Genomic DNA, 10420 nt, shown 5'->3' with positions numbered 1-10420 from the left:
ATATTATTATAAACATATATTTACAAAAATTAAAGGGTATTTTTAATTATCTCTAAAATCTTACGATTTTACGATCCGATTTTATGGACCCTTTGTCGATCCCACTTAAAATCCCGATTTTAACAACCTTGGTCATAGTTTCATAGTTTCAAACTAGTTCATCTCCCGTGCGTTACACGAAAGTTCATATGTATTGAATTTATTTAAAATTGACAACTTCACAACCATAAATTTCATCTACAAATTTCAAGAACTACACATTTTTCGTAAACTAATAATTAATTTAATATATGATAAATATAAATAGATTATATAAAATAATAAATAATATGACAACATATAATAAATTAGTAACATAAATAATAAAAATATAAAACATAATAAAATTTTCAAAAGAAATATGACAACATATGATAAATATAAATAACCTATACAAAATATTAATTTTGTCAAAATAACTTAAACGATTTATTTAAAATAATTCAATTTTACCTAAATAACTAATTTAACATAATCTACAAACTAATTATTTTTCAAAATTAAGTAGTAACATAAACATGTATAAGATTTGTACTTTTTTTGCATGATTTTGAAACTAATTAAGGGTTTTAGAGTTTTGAGTGGTGGCTTTATTGAGAGAGAATGAGAGGTAAATTACGGGAAATAAAATAAAAAAATAAATTTATTTTTTTAAAAATACACTTGGCAGTCGGTATTTAACAGTATTACTTGATATCTTAAGATTTCTCCCGATTTAAAAAAGTCTCATTTTTCTATAATTTATTTTAATTAAAATTTTATATTAATATTTAAAATTAATAATATGGATTAGTTCTTGTCTCTTCATATACTAGTATGCTTACACATTCTCCAAACACTATTCAACCATAAATTAAACCATTTACAGGTTCCAAGAACTACACGTTTTTCACAAATCTAGACTTAAGTAATGACCTATAAAAATTCCATTTCGAGTAAGCAAAAAAATAAACAAAATATAATAAAATATCGAAATAGAAGTGGAAATGAGCGGGAAAAAATTTTGACGGTTATTTTGTTATAATATATATATAGATATATAATTGACAAATTTGTAACAGAAAATGAAAAAACAAAGTAATCCCTTTTAATTAAAACATAGTTAAAGAAACAGTCAGGGAGATTAACATACATAAAAGAAAAGTGGGTCAAATTTTAATATATCTTATTTTTAATTTTCGGCCAATATTGAAAAAATCACTGGCAGTCGCCACCAGCCACCATAACCGGTGATTTTTGGTGATCAGAGGTAACCACTCGACACATTTATTCCCATCGACCAACATACCGAAAAATCAATAAAATTTAACGGTCAAATTTCGTAGATCTAAACTTAAACTTTTGGTCAAACCCAATGCACGTAAACATATTGGCAATTGCCACTGGCCACCGTGGCCAGTGGTTTTCGACAAACATAGGCAATCATTTGACATCCTTATGCTCATCGACTAATATACTCAAAATCTATAAATTTTTAAAAATTCATGGTGGATATTTATAAAAAATAAAAAATTTAAAAAATTAAATTATTATATATAATAATTTTTTTAAAAATCCAGGGTGGCCAACTGCCCACCATTGGCTGTACGTGGCTCCACTACTTGATTGTATTATAGACAACAAAAATAATAGCTAACCAATAATAAATACAATTTGTTTTTTAAAATAATACACATTTATTATATATTAGTTTTAACAATTGAATATTTTAATTAGTTGAATAAATGTATTGTGTTTTGAATAATTTAATTAATTAATAAATTTATCTTATTCTTGAAAATAAACTGCAATAGATGTATTTGGTCTAAAAATAAGATGCATTTATTTTTATTTAAGAAAAATAAATAATATTATGTAGAGGTGATCATTTGATCGATTTGGTTATTGAATCGATCAAAATGCTGAAACTAAAATAATTGAACATGTGTAAAAAATTGAACTAAATCGATTAAACAAAAATTAAATAAATTAAAAATCAAAAAAATAAAAAATAGAACCCAACCTACCAAAAAAAAAAAAAAAAACACAAACAAAGAATGACAAAACTGAATAAAAATAACCACAATGTTGGTAAAAAATTTACGTCATTTGGCAATTTCAGTTGGTTTGATTATTTCGAGTTTTTATGATATAAAAATCGAACCGAATCAAAATAATCAAAATTGTTAAACTTGAAAATCGAACTGAAATGACTCTTAGCTTGAATCGAATGGAATTGGTAATTTTAATTAGTTCAATTATTTTGATTAAATTAAAATTTTACATACCCCTAAGATTATCTAAAAAAATAGTAATGACGTAAGTAAAATTTAAAATTGTTGTTGCCAAAATACAATAATTAAAATTTGTGATATGAGGCCCACTCGAGCTTGTTGTCGGGTGAGATTAGGTTGCCGTAAGAGAAGTTACCTCAAGGGAGTTCGCCACTAGGGTGCTCGCCGCAAGGATTTCACCACTATCTCTCACCACTAGCTCTTTCGCTACAAGGCTTTGCCACTAACTATTCCGCTACAAGGCTTCGCCACTAGCTCTCGCCATAAGGTTTTGCCACAAGGTTCTGCCACAAAAGTTCTGCTTTCACTGCTAGGCCTCACCGCAAAGCTTTGCCCTCGCCGCAAAGCTTTTCCTTCGCCGCTAGGTCTCGCTGCTAGGTTTTGCCTTCGTCGCTAGGTTCGCTGTAAGGTTTGGCCTTCGTCGCAAAGATTTGGCCATGTTGATGCTCAAAAAATGGGTTAGAAGGCTCGTGAGAATCTTCCCCCATGAAGACCCTTCGATGCCAAAGCCAGTCTCGAATCTCAATGATTATTCACGAAAATAATAAATGTGCATTCAAAGTGTATAGATTTTACCAAAATTGGAAGTCTCCATTATTGTCATATATCTGGGTATTTATAGGGCACGATTCTCAAAGATGGCTAGTGCCGACACGTGACGATTGCCAAATGGGACGATTTCAACGAAGAAGAGGAATCGCCATGAATTTGCTGCGAGGCAGCTCGCAGCAAGGTGTTATGGGGCTGGTCCTCGCAGTCAACTTGCAAGTGGCTGCGATCGTGCGACCGCAAGTCTTCTCATAGCATGCAGCCGCGAGGCTGCCCGCTGCAAACAACCTCGAGGAAACTCGCGGCATGCAGCGGCGAGGCAGCTAGCAACTAACCGCCATGAGGCTTCCTCTTGCGTCTAGCCCATGCCGTGAGGTTGGCAACAGCTGGCGGCAATTCTTTTGCCGCCAGCCTCTTCATTTTGCTCTCATTTTGTAATAATTTTGGACTCTTTTTTCCTTATTTTTTCATGGCACAACAAAAATTATAACTTTTAAATAACAACAAACTTGTAAAATAACTTTGCCACTGTACCCTCTAATTATTTCCAAGAAAATTATACGATGGGCTTGGGCTGCTTAGGCCATAAAACATATTGGGTCAATCCAATGGCCTTAACAGGCCCAGCCCAAAAGGTAATTCTCGAAGTTCCATGCTGTCTTTGATTTTCCTTTTCATTTTCTCTCCATTTTCCAGGAAAAATGGAATACTCATTTGCACTCGACTCGGAGAGTCGAATCTATCCGTCCACTCGTTATGACAAAATTATCAGAAAGAAATTAGTGAAGAAGCAATCGGGATTGCTTTGCCATACGTATTTATGGCTTCCGCAATCTTCCTTCGGAACATTTTGTGTATTTCTCACCGCACTGCACAATGTTACCAGAAAGAAGCGGTGGTTCTGAATCATCCTTGCCAGTTCCTTTCCTCAGAATCCTTGTCAAGGCTGAAGAAGCAATCTCTGCTCTCAACCCTACAAATCAAGATTTCGAAAACGCACAAATTTCAAGCAGTTCCTGCCGTCTTCGCCGCACAGTCCAATTTCTTGAAAGGTAAACGGCTGCCTTCGGCACTCGTATGCATTTTCTAATTTAGATTCAGTGTTTGAGAAGCTTCCCTAACTTTACATTCACTGTTCTTTTAGGGGGTTTGCTGTAATTTGGTCACCTGTTGATGATATTGAATTGATTTTTCTGAGGAAAGATAAATTAAATCTGTTATATTTTGTGAGTGGCTGAAATTTCTGTATCAAAATGCTCTCAATTTCAACTATTACACTATTATGCAACAATTGTTTTGGCCGTGTTCTCTTGTAGATTGATGAACCCAGAGACGATGTCAACTGAAATGTCATCCGATTGATGTTGTGAAGGACCTTTGTAGCTTAATAGTGTGTCATAACTGCAAATTATGCCAAATAGCATGTCCTGTAAACATATATTTGCCAAATGCAAGGTCTACAAAACATGAAAATAGTCAAATGTTACCAGTTGTTTGTGCAGACGAAATGAGTTTGGTTCATATGTCAATGCTTGCTTACAGAGTGAGTTTTTTTTTTTTTTTCAAGTGCGATAGCAGTCAAGATTAGTTTAGTTAATGCCACATATTATCCAGCAACAATGACCAATATTGAAGCATGGATGAATGTAATGGTGTGATCAAGATCTAATTCGAGTTTCAAAGTCATCTGCCATATAGCAGTTTGGCAAATGAGACCGTGTTGTCGCTATAGTTTGGTATGGATGATAAGGTTGAATTGCTGCTTGCCGTAGGAAGGGGGGAAAATTCTCCCTTAATGAACAAAATTGGAAACATTTACTCCTTTGAAACTCATTGTTCAGGCTTTGCAAAAAATTTATCATGTTGAGGATATCGAAAAACTGCTGCTTTTGCAGCATTTCTTAGTCTACCATGCAGTTCTACTAGGCATTCCATTACTAGAAGCCAGTAGTAAGTGTGTGTTTTTTTTGTGTTAACTGGTCTGATATATGTTGTGAAATAGTGCTCCAAACGGTCTGGAAGGTGGGGAAGGATGGAATTGAAGCTGGAACCAATCTGGTACCTGTGAGTTCATCTCCTCTCTCTTCCAATTTATTCTCCCACTGCAATCTGATTATGGCTCAAATCCAATTGCTTTTGACACTTATTCATTTCTGAGAATGGTGATTTATATTTTCAACCTTTTTAGAGTATTGTATTCACCTCCTCCTTTGGTTGTTTAGGATACTGTTCCAAGACCAGTAGCAAGGATATCAGTTACTGCAGTTGCAGTGGCCCTAGTGCTCTTCGTACTCAAGTCAGTCTTATCTACAGCTTTCTTCGTGCTGGTATGTTGTCAATATCTTTGAATCTTTAGGTCACACTCGGGGCTATGATCTTTCAACTGAAAAGAAAATGAGAAGAAATTTTAACTTACATGCTTATACAGGGACGTTTCTTTTTCTTTTCATTACACAAATCCTAATTCCAAACAAGCTTTAAGGTCTGAACAGGCTTAATGCTGTTCTGGCTTAATTGCTGCATATTCTAGATGCCAACTATAGTGAATCTCTTACCAATAACTGCATTATGCACATATATTTCTGCTATGCTTGAAAGGTGATCAATATTTTTTTATTGTTTGATGTTCATTTAATTTTGCATCTTTGTCATCCTTTAAGGAAATTGAAGTTCATTGCTTAGCTCTTGAATAGGAAGTGCGTCGACTGGTGTGCAATTTTTCTGTTTTTTTCCCAACTTTTGCACTGTTCATATTTAAAGAATGCACAAGTGCAATAATTTTCTTCATAAGACAGTTAAGAAATAACTAAATACTGCAGGCAGCTTAAGAGGGTCACTACTGCAAAGTTGAACTATGGCATCAACTGTCTTGTGCAGTAGCCTTTTTCCGTAGGGATTTGGATTGTGTCAATTTTTGTTTACCAAAAAATGATTAAGTGGACATACACCTTTAGTTGCGATTGAAGGATTCTTATCGTCAACAGGCAATGATGGGGGTCATATACTTCGCATTCATAGCCTTGAACAAAGACAATGGTCCAAAAGGTGGTGGTGGTGGTGGTGGTGGTGGCACTGGCACCACTTCTACAGAGGATAGTCTAGAAGAGGCAAGAAGAATTATGGAGAAGTACAAGTGAAGAAGGCAACCATATCGGAAAACACTTATCATCGATTATTTATCGTGTGATTACAGTACTCGTTTGTCACTTCAATCTGTATGTAACTGAACAAATCACTGTTGTCAATATGTAATGAATCACGATGGAACAATGCTTATAAGTACTGATGCTATCAGTTTATTTAACCATCACAAAGTTGATCACATTTAACCAACGGCCATGCCATATCGTGTGCATTACAGTAGAAAGGGTTCTTACATTCAGATAGACACAAGAGTGGCAAATTCCAGATTGTTGATTCCAGACTTCAATCTTCATCACTAGAATTAGTCTTCCATGTGAATAATGCACCGCAAACTTTCTCCTTTCAACATGAGCTCAAAGGCCTTGTTGATTTCAGAGAAAGGGACTGTGTGTGTGATGAACTTCTCCACTTCCAATTGCTGCAAGAGAACATAAAATTGTGGCGCATTTTCAGTTTTGAAGCAATTGGAATTGGCAAGAGAGTCAATAGGTTGAATCACCTTATTCATGTACATGTCTACGACAGATGGCAGATCAGTGCGAGGTTTGTAGTTCCCAAAGAAGGTCCCTTTAAGAGTCCTTTCACTGAGCAGATTAATGGGTTTGGTCATGAAGACTGCATCATTACTGGGAACACCAACCAGCACAGCCACACCCCATCCCTGCACCATCCAAGTTGGTCATAGATACTTAGATACAATAAGAATAACAAGGATTTATGTTCTTACTTGGTGTCCGTTACATGAATATTTGCTTCTAAGTCATTTATATATATATATATATTTAAAAAATTCTTACAACCTATATCATATCAAAGTGTCTTTTACTAAGTTTTTTTTCCATCTTTTTATGTCTCTTCTACTATATACTTTATATTGGCCAAATTTATATTTTTGTCTATGTACTTTCACGATTTTTTTTGTATGATCATCCAAATTTTCCGTTATTTCAATTATATTTGAACTTTTTTTGTTTTTTTTTTTGTGTAGTAATCTAAACTTTTTTCTTTATTTTAATTACACATCTGAACCTGTATTTTTAAATTGATTCGATCCATGTTCTGTTAAAAAAGTTAACGTAAAATGATAAATTACACATTATACTCTATTTACATCAAAATATATAAGTTAAATTAATTAAAAAATGCAGATCAAATGATGTAATTGAAATAATAAAAAATTTTAGTTGACATACGAAACAAATATCAAAACACAATAGTTAAATTGACTTAAAAATGTAAGTTCATGAATATAATTAAAATAACAAAAAAATTGAGTGATTATACAAAAAAAAATATATATATATATAAAAGTGTAAGAACAAAAATACAAGTGTGGCCTCTTACATTTCATCAACTCTCATAGTAAGAACTTCTATTGGTGATCAGAGCATCCATATCAGTTATAAGATGCCTTCCAAATCTTGAGCCAAGATGGTGTTTCCAAATTTCATGATGGTAGAGGGTGAATAGAAATTAGTTTCCTTGAAGTAGCAGAAAAGCTTACATCATGAACACATTCAAAGGCAGAAATCATTGCATTAACGTTTCCAGTGCACTCCACACTCCTGTCAACTCCACCATTTGTCATCTCTGCAATGACCTGTATGAATGATGGATCAGAAGACTGTTAGAATTGGCCAAATACACAAACAATTTGACAAACACATTGCGTGCGAATGCACAGCTCGTCAACACCAAATATCAAGAATGGAGCTCATGATTTTTTACCTTTTGAACTGGTCTGTCATAATCCTTGGGATTCACAAATTCAGTCACTCCAAATTTCTTGGCTATTCAACAACAAAATGTAGACAAAAAAGAAATGTTGGGTTTCAAATCGGTAGATAAGTCTTAGGTTTCCATCAAAGAGGAGAGAATTATGAAACCACCTTCCTCAAATCTGTTGGGATTCAAATCAACACCAATTATCCTTGATGCTCCGGCAATTCTTGCACCTTCAGCCGCCTACAAAGGCACAAAATAATTTATCGACAAGTATACATCCAAAGAATGATAAGCCGGACTCAAAATGAAAACAGAGTTGACCCCAACTTACAGCTAGGCCAACAGCACCCAACCCAAAGATTGCAACTGATGAACCCCTCTTAGGTTTGGCAACATTCAGAGCTGCACCTAATCCTGAACTTGAGGCATATAAAACAAGAATTATTTACAAATGTGCATAAATTGTTTAGCAATGAGTTAGGCTATATCCTTTAGGACCTGTTGAGATGCCACAACTGAGAATGCAGACTTTATCCAAGGGGGCCAGTGGATTTATCTTTGCAAGGCAGCCTGAATGAATAACCGTGTATTCACTGAAGGTGGATGTGCCAAGAAAGTGATTGATAGGGTTCCCATTTATTGAGAACCTAGACTTTCCATCACTAAGCATAACTCCTCTATCTGTGTCGATCCTCAGCAGGTCACACATATTGCTTTCTTCAGATTTGCAGTGGGAGCATTCCCCACATTCCCCGGTGAAAACTGGGAGAACATGATCCCCAGGCTGGAGGCCTGAAACACCCTCCCCAACACTCTCTACAATCCTGTCCAGAATGATAAGCAATGAGAACAAAGAAAATGGTTACCCCCAGTAAACAAAACCGTGTTTCTCTAAGGGTCGAGAGAAGTTTGTTTTTATATGCACCATTTTCTCTATTCTTGCAAAGGGATTATTTTCACTACTCAAACTTGAAATCTCTAAGTCACAAATAAACAACTTTACTATTACTACCAAAAACCGCACTCAATGAATAGCAATGAGAATGGGGAGAATTTAGGACAACAGACATAAGTTAGGCACATATAATCGTTTGGAGGATTCAATGAAGAAAGGAACAAAACAGTATTTTGCTTCCACAGTGGCTGGGACAGAGCCCTTTTTTGCTTGCGCCAGCATTGAGCCGGCAAATATCTAAGGAACTTTAGTAATGTTCATTCAACAACGTACCCTGAAGCTTCATGGCCGAATATGCGAGGAAACAATGGCGTCTGGCCCTGAAAACCCAAATCCAAAAGACATTAACGAGGCATCAACATGCAAGAAGAACACTTGATTTCTCTGATAAAATATTTTGCTTTCGTTTTGCTCTCTCACTTCAAAAGAAATGGGAAAAAGCACATCCCTGTATGAATTGCCCCTCAGTACTAACATTACCTAACAGCTAGCTACCAGAAAGCATAGCACCACTGTGGAACTTGAAGAAGATGTGAATTAGCTGACCTTAGCTTCCCAGAAGTATAGATCAGTATGGCAAAGGGACGTGTACTTGATCTTGACCCTAACTTCCATGGCCTGAGGTGGCTCAACCTTGACATTCTCTATCACCAATGGCTTCCCTGCTTCCCAACATACCGCCGCTGCATCCGAAATAAGAAGAACAAACCAATTCAAGAAGCAAAACAGATGCCCAAACCAATTCAAGAAAGGAGAGTAAAGAACAAGAGATGAATCGATCTGACGATTTCATCTTACCCTTGCAGGGAATCACGACACCGGCAGTGCTCAACGACATGATTGTAACTTCTCTGATTCAGGTGCCTCTGTAACCTTGCCCTCGTATCTATCAATCTATCTATAACCACTGCTGGTCTGTAATCATCCCACTCACCGTACACAGAATCCCCTTGGTTCACCCATTGTAATACAAAATTTTTGCAGTTAGAAAGTATAATTTTTATAGGGGTAAAAGTGTAATTTTATAAAATTATGAGATTAAAATATAAATTTTAAAACCTAAAAATTTGGAGATAAATGGTGATAGTGAAAGAAAGGCAAGAGTTGAGGGATTAAAATGCAATTAGCAATGTGAATACTACAAATATTGTGGCTACCATTAACATACGTTAAATTGATGTTCGAAGAAGAGGCTCGGCCATCAAGGCATAGGGGAAAATGACTAGAGTAAGGAAGCGACCAGATTAGCCATAAAATCGGCCGAAAACAGCTATGAATAGGTGGGTTATGGTTGAGAGTTTTCATCAAGTTTCAACTAAGAAATTCGAGCATTTGGGAAAAAATTGGGAAAAATTGATAGATGGCTTTTGTTCTCTAAGTGAAGGAGAAAATTTTTGAAGAGTTTGAGTGATTTTGGTATTGGTTTAAAGTGGTTTCGAGTATCGTTGGAAAATTAAAAGACCTACCAAATATGCACTATGATAAACAAGTGTGAAGGTGTTTTGGTTGGATTTTCAAGCCATAAGTAAGCTCATTGTGTTCAAGAGGAAAAATAAAATAAGAGAGAAGAAGAAAAAACCAAGGAATCAAAGCAAAACCAGTGGCTGGCAACGAAAAGAGAGGCTTCGGGCCTGTAAGGTAAGAAACAATAGGAAAAAAAAAAGAAAAATAAAAAAATTAGAGAAAAATAGAAAAAAAAATTGGAAAAAATTGTAAAAAATTTAAGAAATTAAAT

General features: G+C 35.1%; 2 protein-coding genes across 2 annotated transcripts; one reads left to right on the top strand and one right to left on the bottom strand.

Moving 5' to 3' along the window:
- The first annotated feature begins 3567 nt into the window (after window positions 1-3567).
- LOC127787091 (uncharacterized) lies at window positions 3568-6143 on the top strand. Its single transcript, XM_052314950.1, has 4 exons — window positions 3568-3913; window positions 4864-4925; window positions 5084-5188; window positions 5846-6143. Exons 1-4 carry the CDS (start codon window positions 3682-3684, stop codon window positions 5996-5998), a joined length of 552 nt encoding a protein of 183 aa, XP_052170910.1. The 5' UTR covers window positions 3568-3681; the 3' UTR covers window positions 5999-6143.
- LOC127787090 (alcohol dehydrogenase 1-like) lies at window positions 6135-9657 on the bottom strand. The gene is made up of 10 exons (XM_052314949.1): window positions 9484-9657; window positions 9232-9368; window positions 8959-9005; window positions 8229-8554; window positions 8062-8144; window positions 7895-7970; window positions 7734-7795; window positions 7510-7605; window positions 6505-6666; window positions 6135-6423 (listed from the first exon to the last, which is right to left on the bottom strand). The coding sequence occupies exons 1-10, from the start codon at window positions 9521-9523 to the stop codon at window positions 6307-6309; spliced, it is 1146 nt and encodes a 381-aa protein (XP_052170909.1). The 5' UTR covers window positions 9524-9657; the 3' UTR covers window positions 6135-6306.
- Between the last annotated feature and the right edge of the window lie 763 nt (window positions 9658-10420).

This window comes from Diospyros lotus, chromosome 12 (assembly GCF_014633365.1).
Source record: "Diospyros lotus cultivar Yz01 chromosome 12, ASM1463336v1, whole genome shotgun sequence".
In the NCBI taxonomy this organism is placed as follows: Eukaryota; Viridiplantae; Streptophyta; class Magnoliopsida; order Ericales; family Ebenaceae; genus Diospyros; species Diospyros lotus.
The sequence above is the reverse complement of the archived record's forward strand: the minus strand, read 5'-3'. Positions and strand labels throughout refer to the sequence as shown.

Coding starts and splice junctions, on each gene's coding strand:
- LOC127787091 (XM_052314950.1), top strand. CDS start 3,682: ATGGCTTCCGCAATCTTCCTTCGGAACATTTTGTGTATTTCTCACCGC. Junction 3,914..4,863: donor ACAGTCCAATTTCTTGAAAG/GTAAACGGCTGC, acceptor GTTGTGAAATAG/TGCTCCAAACGGTCTGGAAG. Junction 5,189..5,845: donor CTACAGCTTTCTTCGTGCTG/GTATGTTGTCAA, acceptor TATCGTCAACAG/GCAATGATGGGGGTCATATA.
- LOC127787090 (XM_052314949.1), bottom strand. CDS start 9,523: ATGTCGTTGAGCACTGCCGGTGTCGTGATTCCCTGCAAGG. Junction 8,145..8,228: donor CAGTTGTGGCATCTCAACAG/GTCCTAAAGGAT, acceptor CCTCAAGTTCAG/GATTAGGTGCAGCTCTGAAT. Junction 7,606..7,733: donor ATGACAGACCAGTTCAAAAG/GTAAAAAATCAT, acceptor TCATTCATACAG/GTCATTGCAGAGATGACAAA.